The sequence below is a fragment of the Typopeltis vanoorti genome, chromosome 19 (assembly GCF_054136105.1).
Source record: "Typopeltis vanoorti isolate ZY-2024b chromosome 19, IOZ_Tvanoo_1.0, whole genome shotgun sequence".
In the NCBI taxonomy this organism is placed as follows: Eukaryota; Metazoa; Arthropoda; class Arachnida; order Uropygi; family Thelyphonidae; genus Typopeltis; species Typopeltis vanoorti.
In genome coordinates this window covers 75,862,598-75,883,005 of record NC_143567.1, presented here as the reverse complement: position 1 = coordinate 75,883,005, position 20,408 = coordinate 75,862,598, and the positions used below count along the sequence as shown (strand labels likewise).

Below are 20,408 nucleotides of genomic sequence, written 5' to 3'. Positions count from 1 at the left end.
TATGGATGATTTCCTTGTTCGAATCAGGTGACCATTCCTATGTATCAGGATGCACCTCACACCTGTCACTCCCTGATCTTTAAACTCTGAACATCTCTTCATCAGAAACATCTAGGAGATCCCATTCTGATATCACTCCTCTACAAGAATTGAGTGTTTTATGAGGTGTTATTGTGATTCCACTCATTGATGTTGCTCTCATCATGTCAGCAACATTCTGAAGTTTCTCAGAATGTTGCTGACATGATGTTTCCACAAAGATATCACCAGAACATAATTTCTTAACAGTTTTGGGAGATCCTGCCAGTCCTTCTAAACCCTTCTGAATAAGGAAGAGTGATATTTTCCCTATTGGCTTTTCACCTGTTGCATGGTTGATCACAATCACTGCCACATTTGTATGGTATCACATATCTTTTGTTTCTTACTTCCATTACCAAATGCTGTGTCTGCAGTATCAGTACTTGGTTGGAACCTTGTTAGATCCCTGAAATATTTGAGGGTAGAGAATTCATGCTCAAGGGGTTTGTGGTTTAGTACCAGGGCTCCCCATCCACCATGGAGCTACACATGGATGCCTATTGAACAGCAAGCAATGATTGTGCTCAGGAGTCTAATGACATGGGTACACTGTCTATATCAGCACCACAGCAAGCCTTGAATCCCAACCCCAGACCATGGGATAAGAGACTTACTGCAAAACCATTAACCCTTGTAGGTAAGCCCACTAGCCAATTGAGAGATTCATCAAGGACAATCTGTCAGGCCATAGTAGTGCATGACTACCAGGGATCCGCATTTCCAGATTTCCATGGGTCACACTGCATGGTAAATATGGTGGCAGAGCATTGGATCCCATTGATGTTGGTCTGGAAGAAAGGATAGTAAAAAAACTCAGAACACAGGGTGAAGAATTCATCACAAAACTGGGATAAACCACCAAAGTGTTTGGCACATCCTAAAAAGAGAGGCTTGGTATGCACAAAATTTCAGCTCATTGGGTTTCACATCACTTGACTGAGATGCAAAATTGGCACAGGTTGCTGCCTCCATCTGGAATAATACAAAAATGAAGGGAATGCATTTCTTAATTATATTGTAGCCAATGAAACTTGGGCAACAGCTTATGAACCTGAACTGAAGAGACAATCCAATGAATGGTGCCATTCAGGACCAACCTGTCTGAAAAAACTTCGCAGTAGCCTAGTGAAGTTAAATTCATGCTGATAGTCATATCATTCAAAGTATCATTTTTCATCATGCTGTGTCCCAAGGGCAAACTGTTAATGCACAATACTATTAAGAATTTCTGGAGCACCACTTGCATCCAGCTTTAAGGAGAAAGTGACATTTTTCATGGGTTCTCCACCTTGTTTGTTGCACAACAATGCACAATATCATGTGTCATGATGTTGGACAGGTGGCAATGGGAGGCATCGGAACATCCTCCGTATTCACCTGATATCAGTCCTTGTGACTTCTACTTCTTCCCCAAAATGAAAGAACTCCTCAGAAGTCTGCAATTTTGTGATGTGGCAGAGGTTTTTTGAGCAGCAGGTTGCACTATCACTGATATTAACAGGCAACTCTGCTGATGGTATCCAGCAGCTCCCACAAATTTGTAAATAGGTGCAGAACATGGCAGGAGATTATGCTGAAGGGATGTAATTGTATAGAATTGATAAACTATTTTACATTTTGTGTGCATGTTGCCACTACTTTATCTGAAAGTGTTGTGTTGACAAAGGGATAACTAAGTCATTAATTAGAAAATAGTTATACAAAAACATAGCTTGATATTTATTCAACTAAGACTGGTTAAAGTATAAATACTTTGGTACATGTATCATGAAAAATCAAGACAACAATGAAGGTACATGGAGACCAGAATCCTTCCTTGTATGCAGTCATGAGACAGCTAGTTAAAATATTATAATATTATGATCAAATGAAGTGTGTAAGAGTAATTATTAAAACATACAATAATACACACGCATGTACACACACACACAAAGTGTGACCAAGAAGTCACGAAAGGGTTTAAAATGCAAATAACTTTTTTTGATTATTGATTTTTTCAGGTGTTCTAAGGAACATTTGCAAAATTAATAATGAAAAATTTCACAATCCAACAATGAACCATCACTGTTGGATTGTGAACTTTTAAAGCACAATTTTGGTATGTGAATAATTTTGCAAATAATTTTTGCAAGTAATTGGCCATCACATTCTCCAGATCTGACAGCTCCTGCCAACTTTTTCCAGGCAGTTCCTCAAAAAAGCAATTCATCGAAAACAATAACAAAAGACAATTAATCTAAAAAAAAACAATCAAATAAACAATTAATCGAAAAAGAAATTAATCAAAAGGCAGTTCCTCAAAAAGCAATTAATCTAAAATAAAATTTATCAAAAGGCAACTGAAACCAACAATTCATCGAAACTACAAATCGTTGAATGAATAGTTCACCAAAAAATGAATTACAAGCAAGTGAAGTGTATTTATCAAAAAGAATTGCAGTTTTTAATGGAATAACTTGTGATGTAGTTGAAGGGTAGCATGATATCCCCTTTATATTTGTTACATAGACATGCATGGCAAATTTTTTTTTCCCCAGGGATGTTCCTTTCAGTCAGTATATGAATATCGTGTATTTTGTATTTTACACAATCCGGAAAAGATCATGTAAAAAATCTTAATTATTGTTATAATTATTATTTGCCTTTTCCTCCTCTCTCCTCTACCAAAAAGTTGGTGGGGTAGCAATGCTATTTTACTAAGGAATAATTAGGGGGCAAGATGGTTTCCCATTGTTTTCCTTATCCAGTAAGTGTTTTATGTCTGATATGTTAGATATGTTCATGGAGACTGCTTTTGCAGGATGAAACACCTCAATTTCTAGGTTCAAAACCCTACCATCTTATATGAAGATGATATGAGACCGGATAACTCACCTTCAAGTTGAAGAGGACTGATAAAAATTCTTCACATCATTGCACGGGATTCAAACTCGGGTCTTTCTAACTAAAGGGCTTCATTTATACCAACTGAACTACGGAGGTTCCATTATTATTAGTAGTAATAGTAGTATTAATATGTGACATCCAGACACGCACCAGTTATATGGGATGAATTTTACTCTGATTTGGTATTTGAATCTTTTACACAAATTTATCGAACTGTTCCAGGTTTCAATTCAACTATATTTGAGGCTACAAAGGGACAACATAATCCAGTGGATAAGTGCAAATGTCAAAATTTGTAAAATGTACAAGGAGTCTGTGTAGTTCAATTTTAGTTCCAATCGGATCACTTCAGTGGCGACTCGTAAGAATTTGTAGTGGTGGGGCTGTAATGCTACCAGCCCAAACTGCATATAAATCATGAGTTATTCCCCCCACTAGGTAGCAGTTTGGTGCAGTCTGCATTGAATGTAACTCCAGCATTGAGTATACTAGCCAGTACTGATACTAGTCCTAGCCAGCCCAGCACATTCATTATTGCAAAGTATAACTATTGCTACAAAATGAATTATATAAAATACTATCGCACAGTATTGTATTGCAAACAAGAAAATAATGGTTTTTAGATAAATATATAAAAATTTAAGAATGGCGGTAATAAAACAAGAACTCTCACTTTATACTTGAGGGGCTGCAGCCTTGCGGCCCTTTTGGGTGAGCAGCCTGGATCACTTTTATTAGAAATTTTGGTAAATGAGTTTGGAAATGATAATAATTCCACTCTGGCTAAATGATATTTAATGAAATTTTATAGATATGATCTACATTAAAATGTATCAGTTTTGATTTCGATCTGATCATTGTTGTTGTGAAAAAATTAGGTAGAACGAACTTTTTTGTCTAAAGATAAATCACTATCTATACACTGAAGCAGCAGGCATACTTACAGAATAATGTTGTAAAAACAACAAAATAATTATAACATCTCAATGATTACCACCTACATATGTTGTCTACATCTTGGGTGATGTTAAGTATTTTTACCAAACACCTTAAAATAATAGTTTTCAAGAAAATTCATCGAAAAATTATCAGTGAATTGTTTTTTCGATCAACTGTATTTGCAATGAATTGTTGTTCAACAAATTGTTTATTTGATAAATTGCCATTTGTTAAATTGTTGTTCAATTAATTGTTGATTCGATGAATTGCTTTTTCAATGAATTGTCATTTGATGAATTGCCAGTTGGTAAATATCATTTGATGAATTTTCATGGAACCTTTCTTCTTATGGGGGGGGGGGGGTTACCTGAAGGAAAGGAAGATGTGAACAAACCCAGACAATCCAACAGCTGAAGGTGAACATTCATGCAGAAATTAAGGCACTGCATACAGAAACATTAACAACTGTCATGTTGTTAATATTCCACAGGCGTCTTTCCACATGCTGTGGAAAGAAGCATGTGGAAAAGCTTCTTTATGAAGCCAAAACTGGAAGGCATTTACATTATGTGGTTTTTCATAACTAATAAAAAAATATCCAGGTTCTGAATTTCATTATAGCAAAAAAAAAAAAAAAAAATTAAAATTAATAAATAAAAAAAAGTTGTTAAATGTTTAAACCTTTCATGACTTATGGGCCACCCGTATAATATTTAAGTTGTATAGTTCTTGATAACAATTTCCCAGTTTTGGCATGGAAAGTCTATCATTATGGTAGAGATTGGAGTGATGTAGAAGCCCTTAGCACTTTCTTTAAAGAGACTTGTATTTATGGGAAAATCTGTGTACTAATTTATTATCATTCCATAAAAAAAAAAGCTTTGCATGGGCTTCAAAAATATAAAAACCTTATTATCACCAAATTAAGCAACATTACTTTACTTCTGACTTCTGGTTATAAATGGAAAATGAACATATTGCTAAGAGATCAAAAAAACTTATGTGTTAATTAGCAGAGATTCAACCAATAGTCAGTTTAACTTTATTGGATAATGTACATTTGCTTGATTCTGATACAGTTCAAAAACTTGGAACTCAGCATACAAGGCCACCTAGAATTTATGGACCAAAACTGCCAGCCTGGTTGATCAAGTGGTTAGCACTTCTTGTTCTCCAACCAACAGTTAGTGGGTTTGAATTCCATTATAGGCATGGATGTTTGTAAATGTCTGATCTGGACAAGCTTGTATAGTAGACTGAGTTTATAAGGCTTGTCTTAAAAAAAATTCTGGGTGGAATTCTTGGAATGATTCATAGATTGCATAGGAAGTTCTACATACAAAATTTCAAAGTTACTTTCAAATTTTCTATCTCCTTTAACCATGTTCTCTCTCTCTCTCTCTCTCTCTCTCTCTCATACTAAAATTACAAGAGACTTTATATCAAAATTAAAGATTTGAGACTTTTTTTCAATTTCACAGATTTACTATAAGTTTCGACATAGCATCACTTTTATGAATGTTCCTCTAGCTGACATCCAAGATTTTTTTTATCATCTAAGTTACCATCAGATATTTAAACCTGTTCAAGATTTTCATGAATTCTGAATATTTTAGTTGGAACAAAAAGCTTTATCAACAAATTGAAGATATCACAATGCACTCTTCAATTTCTCATATCCTTGCTAACTTCTACTTGGAATAGCTAAGAGAAAAGTTTTCAATGTTTAATCCAAAACCCTCCCTACAGCTTTGCTATATGGATGATATTTCAATAAGCAGGGCTTCAAAAAATAGAATAAATAAAACTTTATGGAGGGAATTCAAAAAGAGAGGTGACCAGCAGGCATTTGAGCAGTACAAAGCACAGGCCAGAATGATGACTGGTACGGTAAGAAAAGCAAAATCAGAGTATGAGAAGAAATTAGTAGTGCAGGCCAAAGGTAATCCCAAAGAATTCTTTTGGCATGCAGCAAATAAAAGGAAGAATAATGGAAGAATTAGGGAGATAACTAAAGTCAACAAAATAGTTGAATTATCAAGTGATCACTTTGAAGGGTACATCATCCAGGCAAAGATATTTCAGTAACAAGAGAGGCTTATATGAAAATTGAAATAGACAAAGTGGAGGTGCACAGGATATTAAAGAATCTTGATGTGAATACAGCTATGGGATTAGATGGTATACTGGTTTGGGTATTATGAGGTGCTAGGGAATTAGCAGTGCCTTTGACTGCACTTAAGTCTTAGTTCTAAAGTGGTCCCAAGGGAATGGAAGGAGGGTAAAATAGTTCAACTGCAAAAAGGAGGCTTCCCTCTTTCCACCTGCTTGCAAATAATCAACTGACCAGCACTTCAGAAGTAGTGGTCAAGATATTAGAGAAGTTGATTAAAGGAAAAATCCATGTATGGATAAATAAGAATAAGATACTATACAGGGAGTGACATAGTTTTGTGAAAAGCAAGTCATGCCTCAGTAACTTTTATAATCAGTGACAGCTAAGTTGGATAAAGGCTGATCTCTCTCTGATCACTCACTTTAGGTCATCACTCTGATCTCAACCTTAAACAATGAACTTTCCAGGCTAAAACTCGAGGAAACTGTTATTGAGAACTATACAGCTTAAATATTATACTTTTTTTTTTAAAGTTTACTTTTTATTTTATGTATTTGTTTAATAATTACTCTTACTCACACACACACACTTCATCTGATCCTAATAGTATCGGTTTTTACCAGGTTATCCCATGACAAGGAAAGATTCTATTCTTCAGATGTCCTAATTGTTGTCTGATTTTTTAAAATTTCCAACTATAATACACCGAAGATGGTTCGCTATCCATATACTGAAATATTCGTACTTTAAACCAGAATTCATTAAATAAATGACCAAGTGTGTTTTTGTGTAAATTTATTCTCTAACGCAACATGTTGAGCAGACCTGCTAATATTTTTACTTTGACACTTTCATTCAAACCTGAAACAAATGCTTGAAATAAATGCTACCTAATGATACGTTGAAATAGCTGTCATGTTTTAACCATGTAAATTCTTTGGGACAGTTGGTTTGGAAACATCTTTTATAAATTCAATTCACTTCTGTAATCACTTCATTATATGAGAATCATCAAGTAGGTTATATAAATGCTCATCATCATCAAATTCCTGTCATGTACCCTCAGGAGGTGTAACAGAATATTATGAAAAAGTTACATCATTAACAAGGTTACTCCCTATCAACAAAAGTACTTTTTACTGTATCATTCCACCTAGTATTCTTGTTGAGAGGCTTATACGCTGGTTATACATGATAACTAATAATTAAGGAATTGACAGCGTACACTAGAAATATAAATTAAATAAACTTTAATATATACTTTCCAATATTTCAGCAAACGTCACGTTGCCATCTTCTTGGGAACTTATTACAAAGACAAGTGCACACAAGTACTACATAACAGCAAATGAGAACAGAAGCTAGGAAGTTAACGTTTTCCTAAAGTCCTGATGGTGCCCCCCTGGCGGGCTATATTGGTAGTTCTTGGCCTTTGGGCTGAAGTTCTTCTGATAAACGTTTCCCAAATTTGAGGCAGTCTCATGCATCCAAATTTGTTGAGGTTTGGCATGTTCCTAAGGGCTGAGGCTGATTCCATGAATAGTCTTTCATATTTGAACTTGCTGCGGTGTATTACCGTGGCTTTCTTCCATCTTATTCTGTGGAGAGTATCCAGAGCATGGTCTGCAAGCCAAGAGTGGCTGTACTTGTGAAATTGGATGTAATCCTTGTGTTCTGAGATTCTGATATTTGCTGTCCTGCCTGTTTGGCCAAAGTAGAACAGTTTACAGCTGCAAGGGACCTGGTATACACCAGGTAGGTCTAGGGGAAGTGGTTGGTATTTAGTGGAGCGGATAAGGGATGCCAATTTTCTATGTGGTCTGTAACAGGTGGTCAAGTCATGTTTTTTTAAGATTTTGTTGATTTTTTCCGAGGTGCCTCGGATGTAGGGAATGGTGATGGATCTAGAGTAATCTTTTTTGTGAAGGGGAGGGGGTGGTGGGTTGTGGATAACTGGGTTAAGTATTTTTTGGATTCTTTTTTTTTGGGGGGGGGGAGCCATTGGCTAAGAAAGTGTCACGAATGTGATTTAGTTCAGTGGTTAGGGCTTGCTCATTAGAACAAATTATTTTTGCCCTGTTGAATAGTGTCTTAATAACTCCATATTGTTGTGAGGGGGGGGGGTGATGGGATTGTTGGTGAATGTATCTACCTGTATGGGTGGGTTTTCTATAAACTGAGAAAACCAAAGTTCCATCAGGTTGGCGGGTGACTAGTGTGTCTAGGAAGGGGAGGTTATTGTTTGCCTCTTTTTCCAGGGTGAACTTGATTCTAGGGTGTTGGTTGTTTAAGTGTGTTAGGAAGGAGAGGAGTGAATCTGGGCCATGTGGCCAAATAGCGAACACATCATCATGGCTGTCCCCTCTATTTGTTTGTAGAATTTTTCCTGCCAAACGAAATAGCCCGAGTTCATTGTAAACTGAAATAGGGCTGAGATATCGGGAGGAAATTTAGCTTGGATTAGCTCTAAGGTTTCTTTGAGGGGGACATTCGTGAATAAGGAGGAGACGTCTAGTGGAAACATACTGCCCACACAGAGAAAACCCAGTCTCTTGTCCATACATGGCCTTGACAGTTCTTCCTGCAATCATTGTGCTTGGTCTCCCTCCAGCCAAACTCAAAATAAGTGGCTCCAGGATTTGACACTAGCTGATCGGAAAGCCTCCAGATTCATTACTAGCAGGCTTGGTTGGCTTTTGGAAACATTTTACTGCTGTACCTTGAATGGGAGAGGGTTCAGCCTCCAACAGTATGATTGTTATGTCATTTAGGGTGGACAGTAGAAGAGAACATCACTCGACACTACATGTGGGAAGAGAGGACAGAAACTGGAACCCTTGCTCTAGTGACCAAACATGGCTGCAGCCACTTCAAGCCTCTAATAAGCAAGGTGGTGGTATTTCACCAGGAGATGAAAAGCATGTACACTTGGAGGTCTAGTAGGCATTTCCTCCAACTAGGAAAGGTATACAATTTTAACCAAGTTAAAGTTGGCCAAAGTCCCTTTGTGGAAACAGGCTATACTGCAGGAAGCTGTGAGAAACTATATATTGTGCACCGACAGCTCTTTAATAGCAAGTAATAGCAAATTGCATAGTTAAATGTAAGTATTGAATAAGTCAGAGTTAAATAGATGAATAATATCATTAATCAAGAGCCACCAAAAAAGAAAAATTTGTAGAGGCAATTCAAAGAAAAAGGTGACCAGCAGGCACATGAACAGTACAAAGCACAGGCTAGAAGAGTGACCGGTATGATATGAAAGAAAAATCAGAGAGTATGAAAGGAAATTAGCAGTGCAGGCCAAAGATAATCCCAAAGAGTTCTGTAAGCATGTGGCAAGTAAAAGAAAGAATGATTGTGGAAGACTAATTCTGATGAATGCTGATGGCAAGAAGCTGATGAAATTGTTGAATTATCAATTGATCACTTTGCAAGTGTACACCATCCAGGTGGAGATATTGCTATAAGAAGAGAAACAAGGGTTTATACAGAAACATAGATGTCACAAACCTTGATGTGAATACAGCTATGGGATTAGATGGTATACCAGCTTGAGATTTATGAGAAGTGCTAGGGAATTGGCAGTGGCTTTGAACATGTTATTTTAGTCTCAACTCTAGGCTGGTCCCAAGGGGATGATAGAGGGAAAAAACAACTCCATTGCATAAAGGAGGCTACTAGACTAAGCAAATTACCACTGATCAGCACCTCAGGAGTAGTGATACTAAAGTTGGTTAAGGGAAAAAATCCAGAAATGAGTAGATAAGAATGAGATACTAAATGGGGAGGGGGGGGGGAGACAGCATGGTTTTTGTAAAGGATAGGTCATGCTTCAGTAACTTGCTTGCCTTTTATAATATAGTAACAGCCAAGTTGGATAAAGGTAATGGGTGTGCTGGACTTTGTAAAGGCTTTTGACAGGATGCCACATGGAATTTTAATCACTAAATTGCAGCATATGGGGATGGATATAAAGTTGATGAAGTGGATAAGAAATTGCTTGATGGAGAGATACCAAACAGTAGCTTATTCACGAATAGAGTCCAATATAAAGCCTGTGACTAGTGGCATACCACAGGGCTCTGTACTTTGGCCACTACCATTTAATTTGTATATTAATGATATAGGAAATGATCTGAGAGGATATATATTTAGTTGTTTGCTGATGACACAAAATTGCATAGAGCAATAGCTAATAAAGATTATGTTAAAATTTTGCAGGATGATTTAAAAAGACTTGACAGTATGGATGGAAAAAGAACAGATGTAAGTTTAATGTGGAAAAATGTCAGGTTATGCATTTTAGGATGAAAAGATTACCAGTGTACCATATTGATGAAACTGATACAAAATTGAGTAGAGCAATAGCCAATAAAGATTATGTTAAAATTTTGCAGGATGATTTAAATAGACTGGCAGTATGGACAAAGGAGAATGGATATCAGTTTTATGGGGTAATATTTAAGGTCATGCATTTTGGGGTGAAAAGATAAATTACCAATGTACCATATTGATGGAACTGCACTCCAGGAAATTTGTGAAGCAAGGAATTGGGGATAACAGTGGATAGGGGGTTGAAGTTTAGGGATCATATTGCAAAAGTGGCCTAACCAGCTCATTAAATTACTTGGTTACTGAAGAACATCCTGACGAGCAGAGATAAGCAGGTTATCATACCTCTTTATAAGGCCTTGATAAGACCTCATCTTGACTACTGTGAACAGATCTGGGTTCCTTGGAGATGAGGAAGAGGGAGGCAGGAAGGATCCAGAGAAAAAGTGACTCAAAGGTCTAGGAATGCACCATATGAGGATAGGTTAAAGATTTGTGGGTTACAGAAATTGGTTGATGTGCTGAAAAAGGATGATATGATTGTGACATACAAATTACTGAATGTTTTTTACTGGATTGATACAGAAGAAATTTTTCAGAGGAGGTCTGTTAGTGGGAGAACTAGGGCCATCCTCAGAAATTGGACAAGATGTGGTAAATGAAGGTGTGAGGATCAGATTTTTTGCTTGGAGAGTGGTGAATGAGTGGAATAGGTTGTCATCTGTTGTGGGTGCGATGACTGTGAATGATTTGAAAGCAAAGTATGATAGATATGGTGAAAAGATTGGATAGTGCTTGGCATAATGTTTAGTGCCTCCATTGATGAGAGCCAGCCTGGTTGGATAAGTGGTTAGCATACCGCTCTCCAGCCAAGAAGCTGCAGGTTTGAATTTCACCAAGGGCATGGATATTTATGATTATCCTATTAATCATTTATCACATGTACTGCTGTAAAACCGATGTCCTGGCATAGTATAACCTTTGAAGTCTTTGCACCATAAAAATCAAATCAAATCTCAAATTCCTTGTTGAGTCTACAGACTCCATAGAGTCTCTTGGTATTAATTTTATTTATTTATTTGTATGGCGTTTCCTCCCTTTTTCTCCCCTGTCCCTATTGGGGTGAGTTGAGCCCCCCTCATGGAGGGGGGGGTTAAGTATTTTATGGCTGTAGATTCGTGTGTGTTCACAGGGCCGGTTTGCCTGCTTGCAGGATGAAAAACGCCAGATAAACTGGCAGAAAAAACCCTACTGCCCGCACCCAAGACCGGCTAACTTGGCTATGGCTGAGGAAGATCCTCAAATTCCTCACGTCTTCGAATCGAACCTGGGACACTCCTTCCCCAATCATATGGTTGCAAAGTGCAAAAGCCACAAGGCTAACCGCACGGCCGCCTGGTATTAATACTGCTGTGTAATAGTAGTATTAATTATGCAAGCACATCTATGATACCCAAATGAAGTGTATCACAGCACTGTACACTGGTAATGATGATATGCCTTGATAACAAAGTAATTATCATGTTGGCACTGTTTGTCATTCTTTCTATATAAAACTTCTGCCTTTTTAAAGTTAAAAAAATTTTTGTTTAGAAAGTTATTTTTTAATTAAATAAAAAACATTTTTTTTTGTCCGGTCTGCAGCTACTTGCCAGCTGGCAAAATCTATTCACCATGTGTGAGTGGATGAGCACGTGTGTCAAGTCTTGACCATAATAACTGACTATTCATGCTTGTCAGATATAGTTATCTTTCAGAAACTCAAGAAATGTACCTGCCTTATTTATGTACATTATTCTCTCCTTTAAATAAATACTTCCATAGTTAAAATCTCTCATAATGATTACATTCCTTGTAAAGTATTCCCAGTTGCTGAGTGGTCAGAATATCTACTCTCCAACCAAACAAGCTGCAAGTTTAAATCTTGACATGGATATTTATATATGTCTTTAGGTGGGAGATGAATTTAACCCCAAGTGTGAAACTCCATCCTGCTTATTAGCTGAAAGTGGCTTGAAAAAGGTTCCATGTTTGGTTTATATAGCAAAGCTTCTGGATTATCTAGCCTAAAATAATAATACTAATGTACTATAAGTTTACAACCTTTCATAGGTGGGATTCACATTAAAAAGAGTACTAAAAACATTTCAGTCCTATTTTTTCTGTATATTTACATGAAAAGCAACACCTAACTATTTTCTTCTTCTTTCCTTTGAAAATGCACTGCTCTGCTCTTTTTTTGTCCGCCTGTTTTCTTGGAAAATACTATATCCTCATATAGCAAAGATCACAAATACAATTCAGAGAACAATTGTGACGCTGAAATGAATTTTTGCCATGTAAGGATATGAAGATCATTTTGTCTCTTTATATGGCTCTCATACCATCACACCTGACTACAGATTTGGTCTCCTGGGTTCCAAGGGGAAGAAGAAGCAGCAGCAGAAAAGATGCAGAGTCATGAACATGATATCAGGTTTATGGAATATAGATTATGAGGACGATTGAGAGTATTGACTGCAGACACTGATATGCAGGAGAAGTAGTGATATGATAGGGACCTATAAACTTCTGAAAGGATGGGATACTGGTTGATGAAATTTTTCATATGGAGAGGACAAGAGACAAAAGGCTAGAGAAGAACAAGGGGGGGGGGGGGAAATCCATGGAAGTTGAGTATATGTGCAGTTAAGAATGGAGCGAGCCCAATTTTTCTCTCACAGAGCAGTAAATAAGTGGAACAGCTGCCCTGTTGAAGTGAATCAAGCATGAATGAGTTTGATAGGTGGTGTAGGTGTCTGGTCTCCCTCAATGAGTACTGGACTCCCTGCAGGTCTAATAATAATAATATTAAATTTTCCATGACAAACTATTCCCCTCATTTCAAAATATTCCTGGCATTTCTATCAAAGCATATAACTTACCTCTTGATAACTGTTCATTTACTCATATTATCAATGGCCTGAAAATAATAAAAGGTGAAAAATAATTTTGTTGTTATTCTTTTGAGAAATACTTATCCAATTACTTTTTCATAACATTCAGGTCTTATGTTCAACAAGTCAATGCTTGCACAGTTGAATTGTAAGCTATTTTATCAATAATAGTACAGCAATGAAAATTTATTGTCATGGGCACTGGTCCTACTGAGGGCAGTCTTCTACTAAAGATGAAAGAGTGCCAGTATGTCTTACATCATATTATCATATAATATCAGTATGTATATTACCAATATTAACTGTGCTGCCATGTCTGTGGTTACATGCTGCTTGCCAATATCACTTGGATGAAAAAGACTATGGTTCAAATCCTATCTGTAACAGGAGAAACTTTAATAGGCCTTTTTCAAGCATCCCCCATCTCTAAGCAAATGCCAAGCTTTTGCTCATGGAAATACAGAGGCTGGCTTCTGAACAAGCACAAAACTAATAGAAAAAGCTTTATGAACAAAGAATTACCAAAATCAAAATCTAATTTATGAATACTAGATTACTTAGTGACCACTGAATGTAATAAATTAATGGAAGATAATGAAATCCTAATACTCAACAGAAGATGTGTGTGGATATTAATCAGTACACAAGCAGTGTTACCAATTTTTAATCTTTCTAGCATCAATACTGATTTAATTATCAAGTGACATGCTGGCATAATACAAATGCCAGTGTAAGTTTTTTTTATATATGATGAAGATGAAATAATGTTTTCCTTATGGTATTCAATCATCTATCATATTTATTGCAAGGTCAACCAGATTTGTCTCCTACAGAAGTGCTATTACTAATCTCAAACTCAACTATTAACTCAATTCAAAGAAAACTTAATGTCTATTATAGCTAAAGACAGTTATTACTCCAAATCTAATAATAATAAAAAAACATTTAATAAATCAAATATTGTTTATAGTTATCATATACAATGAGATAAGGACAATTCATTATATCAAGAATTTAAAATATCAAATCCCTCTCTCTCACATATTTTCTCTCAATTCAATTGTACAAACAATTAGATATGAATGTAATAAGCTCGACTAAAGTGTTTAACCAACTCACAATGACAATTATGAAGGCCAAGTAATCATATCACATTAATCCATCAGACTATACCTTAAAGAACTAAAAATAAACTTTCAATAGTTCTGAGTAAACTAAACAGAGCAGATAATTACACCAATTGCCTGTTCTATATTCAAAGCATTATGGTAATATAGTAAATGATGGTAACATAGACTGGAATGAAGAGAGAGCACCTATGATCAAGGAAAATGAATTTTTGGAATTTCTGAGAAAAAACTACCTTAGGCAGTACATAACAAAAGGCACACATGGATCAAGGGTCTTGGATTTGATCATCTCAGATTATGTTCTTATAAATGGTCTGCTGAATCTTCCTCCAGTTGGTTAGTGACCATGAAGTGATTACCGAGATGGTGGCTAGCCATATGAGGATCTCTGTGAGAAAGGGATATACTAAATAAAATCTACATGTAGTACTATAAGGCAGGTGATTATGGAACACTCAGGAGACAGTTTGCAGCAATGTCATAGAATGAAGAATTGGATGGAAGGGAGATCAATGCTGCTTGAGCCGTACTCAACAACAATCTGGTAGAGGCAATTTCAGAAAGTATTCCAAAGGTCAGAAGGTTAAATAGGGCCAGTGCAAAATGGATGGATGAAAAGGTAAGACATGTAATCTGGAAGAAGAAGGTATTCTGGAAACCGCATTAGATGAGTGGTAATAACCAGTTGCATGAAGTGTATAAAGAGCAGGCAAGGGAGGTGACTTGCCTGGTGATGGCAGCAAAAAGATAGAATGAGCAACGGCTAGCTCATGAGGTTAAAAAGAATCTTATGGAGTTCTTTCAATATGTGGCCAGCAGAAGGAAGAATGATTATGGAAAGATAATGGTTGGTGTAAATGGTAGAACGATAACAACTACAGAGGATATAATTGAAATGTTTAATAAACATTTTGTAAAGGTAATTCATTTTGTGATGAGTCTTTGGACTGCTTAGAGGTGCCACGTAATAATAATAACTATCATAAAGATGAATGTAGTGGGAAGGTGGCACTGATGGTGAGGATATATTAACAAGTTTACTCAGTTCCTCATATAAGGCTTGATCACATATCACGTTTTGAGGAAATATTCCAGGGAGTTGACAACACTCCTGACATACCTTTTTAACATGAGGCTTACATCAGGAAGTTCCAAAGGAGTGGAAAGAGCATCAAGTTGTTCCAAAATTATAGCTTCAAATTATAGGCCAATCTGACTATCTGGAGTTATGGTAAAACTGTTAGAGAAGTTAATCAGGACCAAGATTCAGAACTGGATTGACAGCAGCATCCTCTTTGATAGTTGGGTTTACTAAAGGAAGATCATGTTTCAGTAATCTGCATACTTATAACATGGTGACCAATGCATACCAGTGGTATATTTAGATTTTGCAAAGGCCTTTGATAAATTGCCACATGGCAAACTAGTAATTAAACTGTAAAGATTGTGGGGTTGGCTGGTAGATTAGTATGTGAATAAGAGATTAGTCGTCTGATAGATAGTAGCAAGTTGTATATGGAGGAGTAATATCCCAGAAGACAAAAGTTACTATAGTTCGCCCACCGTTTGTAGGTCTCTGCTTGGCATCTTGCCAAGAATAGTCGATTCATGCTGAAGGGGAGAAAGAAATGAAGGACGTACGAATTGGTCGCCAACACATGAAATCACATGCTTTATAGATAAAATTTTCCAACTGTTATACAAGCAACATAGTTAACTACAATAATCATAAAAGAGAAGTTAATTTTCCGACCTGTAATAATAAACAACTCATCCCACAATACAGACTGATTACTCTATTATTGGAATGGATTCTCCTTTTTCTGACATGCACAGAAGTGTCGAAGGATCTCTAATTGGTGGGTGAACAGTAGCGACGTGACTGAAGGGATTGTTTGTGGATGATTCAAAATTGAGGAGAACTATGAAGAGTGGAGCAGATGTCATAGCTTTGCAAGAGGACTTGACTATGCTAGCTAAATGGACAAGTGAGTGGAATTAACCAGTTCAATGTTGCAAAGTGTAAAGTTTTAAAATTTGGGAAGCAAAAATGGAAAGCAGAGTATAAAATGGTGAGAATATCTTGGAGGAAGTGGAGATGAGGAATGTGGGAGTGACTGTGGACAAGCACCTAAAATTTCAGGAAACACTTATAGAACTGCAAGGACAGCATAGAGGATTATGGCAATGATGTGAAGGACACTGACATGTAGAAGTGAGCATGTTATGGTTCCATTGTATAAGGTTTATCAGGCCACATATGAACTATTGTTCACAAATTTGGTCTTCAAACTGGTTTTCAAAAGGAAGAGATATTGAAAAAGGTCTAGAGACAATTAAGATGGTTTCTGGTCTCTGGAATGTTGAATATTAAGACAGATTAATTAAGTGCAAATTGCAGAGAATGGTGGATAGGAAGAGGAGGAGGAGGAGGAAGGGGGGGGGGATATGATTGAGACACATACATATCATATGCATCATAAGTTACTAAGGAGTTATTACTAGATTAATGTGGATGAGGTTTTACATAAAATGAGGGAAAAACAGGAGGGAAAACAAGAGGTCATGCTGGAAGCTTCATATGGAGGTGTGAGCAATGGAGTGAGAAGCAGGTTTTTGTATGGAGAGTAGTTAATGATTGGAATGCAGAGAATGTGAATGTATTTAAGGCACGGTGTGATGAACTGTGTGTATGTGTGTGTGACAGAGAGAGAGATCTCCTACAATGAGTCTTTGATTCTATAGAGGTCTGATGATAATGATAACAATAGTAGTATTAGTAACCATCCATTCTGCCTTCACATGAGAGAAGAAATTAACTGAGGAAACAAAACAGTCCTACTTTTCAGTATTTGAGAGAAAATTCAAATAAAACACCGCTTCCATTCCAAAATGAAGAATGAAGCTCTCACATAACATAATGGAACTACAATACACATTAATTTCTTCTGTTCCAATCACTGTAGGAATTATTAACAGTTAACTTCAACTGAGCAAATTTCTGTAAGAAGCAGCTTGAAAATAAAGGGCATATACCATTTGCTGTTAACAGACTGTATGTCTGTGCACATCTTAAATAAAATCTCTGTTTCATTCCTTACCTCTCTAGAACACTACACCTCCTCTCTGCCTCTAGCTGTTATTTTGTTCAATGTTCTCTGTTACTAGTGCATTTCATTCACTAGTCATGCAGATTTGAATTGGTCACATCCGGGTTTCTTTGGCCTTATATAGCTGTCAACATGTGCTTTTGTCTGGAAGTAAATATCATTTGAAAAATTCACTGAAATATTATTACACTACACTCCTCTTCAGTACTGTACTTTCTTGCTTTATACATTTAAAATTTCTCCATGCATACTGAAGAAAACTAGTTTGGGATTTAGAAGTGCTCTGCTCTAATGTCAAATGATGTCTGCGTGGTTAGCCTAATGGCTTTGCACTTCGCAACCATATGCCTGGGGAAGGTGTGTCCTAGGTTCGATTCCCGTCAACGACGTGAGGAGCTCAAGGATCTTCCTCAGCCATAGCCAAGTTAGCCAGTCTTGGGCGTGGACAGCAGGATTTTTTCCACCAGTTTATCTGGTGTTTTTCATCCCGAAACAGGCAAATCAGTCCGAGGACACATATGGATTACAGTCAGGAATACTGACCCAGCTATAGGTCTGATTCGTCAGCCTATGTCGGTTCCGGAGCCCGGATAAAATATGGGGGGGGGGACTAGATGGTACCATGAACTCCCGTATAAAGGAGGAACACTGTATCATCACACGGAATTTATTTATGTCAAATAATGGTACACTATAGTACATATACTCTACACAATTATTTACATTAACATTTGCACTTCACCACTTTTACATTGTCAATATTTTTACAAAAAAATATACATTATAATAAAATAATTGTAAATAATTAATGGAATGTATATTTGATTTGAATAATATATTCAAGAAATACACACTAGCTTGCACGTTGAAATCATCATAGTGGAAAATTAATTAGAAAATGTGAATGATGTGAAGACAGCATATCAATGCTGGCAAAATTACATGAAATTTTGATGCATTTATTAAAAGGTTAAGTTAAGGATACATTACTGTGTTTTTACCTCTTTTATAACAACACCAACATCATCTACAAGAAAAGCACCCTAAAAGAAGAAAATAGTTATGTTAATTTTATAACAACACCATCTACAAGAAAAGCACCCTAAAAGAAGAAAATAGTTATGTTAATAAATTTATGACTGGGTTGATGAGCAAAAAAATATTGAATTAGTATGACAAAAGAATTAATATAACTACATTGGGATATAATAAAATTAAAACATTATTGCATATTCATGCTTATAACAAAGGAAATTAAAAACAGTATTTATTAAACTGTGTACAATTTCAACTGTCACGGACTAACTATTATTATTATTACGTGTATCTCCATGCAGTCAGTAGACTCATCGTGGCAGACCCAAACTATCAAAACAATATCTATCATACCTCTTCTTGAATTAATTTACAGACGAGGAATTCACAACTGAGTCAGGCAATGCATTCCACCCACTCACCACCCTCCAAGCAAAAAACTTTGTTCTCACACCCTTCTTAACCACACTTTTCCTTAATTTCCAGGAATGACCTCTTGTTTTTCCATCACTATCACACAGCTGAAATATATCCCCTGAATCAATCTTGTAAAAACCTTTTAGTAATTTAAATGTTTCTATCATATCCCCTCTTCTCTGTCTATCAACCAACCTCTGCAATCCACAAGCTCTCAATCTATCAGTGTAGGGAGCATATTTTACACATCACTCACCAACTTAGTCACTCTCCTCTGAACCCTCTCCACAACCTCCTCATCTCCAAGGAATCCATGTGACCAGACCTGAGCACAGTAATCCAAATGTGGAAGTATCAATGCCTTACAAAGGGGAATAATAACCTTTTTATCTTTAGATGTTAGTGTGTTCTTCAATAACCAAGTAATCCTATGTGCAATCTTGGACACAGCAATGTGCCCTCTGAACTACTTCTTCCTATCCACCAACACCCCCAAGTCCCTAGCCTCATCAATCTTTTGGAGTACCGTTCCATCAATGTGGTACACAGCTGGTAATCTTTTAATCCCAAAATGCATAATTTTACACTTTTCCACATTGAACTGACATCCATTACCTTTTGCCCATTTTGCCAGCTTATTTAAATCATCCTGCAAACTCTCAACATCAGCTTGATTTTTTTTATTGCACTGCCCAACTTTGAATCATCAGCAAATAACTGAATATCTCACTTCAAGCCATTTCTTATATTATTTATGTACAAATTAAACAATAACAGTCCAAGCACAGATCCCTGAGGCACACCACTGGTCACTTGTCTCATCCTGGACTCTGCTCCTCCATACACTACTTTCTGGTATCTCCCCATGAGCCATTCTCTTATCCATATCACCAGCTTAGTATCCATCCCCATCTGCTCTAATTTGCACGACAGTATTCCATGGATCCTGTCAAAATCCAGTAGTATCACTGTGCATTTCCCTTGTCCAACTCAGATGTCATTCTATTATAAAACGTTAATAAATTGCTAAGGCAAGATCGACCTTTAACAAAACCATGTTTGCCCCTATAGAGTATCATATTCTGATCCACCCATTCTTGCATTCTGTCCTTAACCAACTTTTCCAATACTTTTACCACTTGCTCAGGCAAGATAAGCATGCACTTATTTTCTTACTAGAGGGCCGCAAGTTTTGTAGTTGGAAAGAGATCCAGAAAGATAAGTACTATTTTGAGTGATAATTGGCAATATTTCATGAATTATAGTGTTGTACTATTTATTTTTGATAACAAAATGTGTCTGCGCGATTTTTAGCGTGATTATTAGTGGAAATTGCCTTCTTTAAATATAACACAATGGCAGTAATTATGAGGTCAACTACGTGGTTGTCAACCGATGCAACTAGGCAAGCACCACGATAATC

At 36.6% G+C, this 20,408-nt stretch overlaps 1 protein-coding gene across 1 annotated transcript in view; it reads right to left on the bottom strand.

Moving 5' to 3' along the window:
• LOC150096256 (dynein light chain Tctex-type 1-like) overlaps window positions 1–20,408 on the bottom strand; it is a 105,282-nt gene that overhangs the window by 52,668 nt on the left and 32,206 nt on the right. Inside the window, exon 2 of the mRNA XM_090409013.1 lies at window positions 18,535–18,576. Coding sequence (XP_090265139.1) covers window positions 18,535–18,576 — 42 coding nt within the window. The remainder of the gene's footprint in view (window positions 1–18,534; window positions 18,577–20,408) is intronic.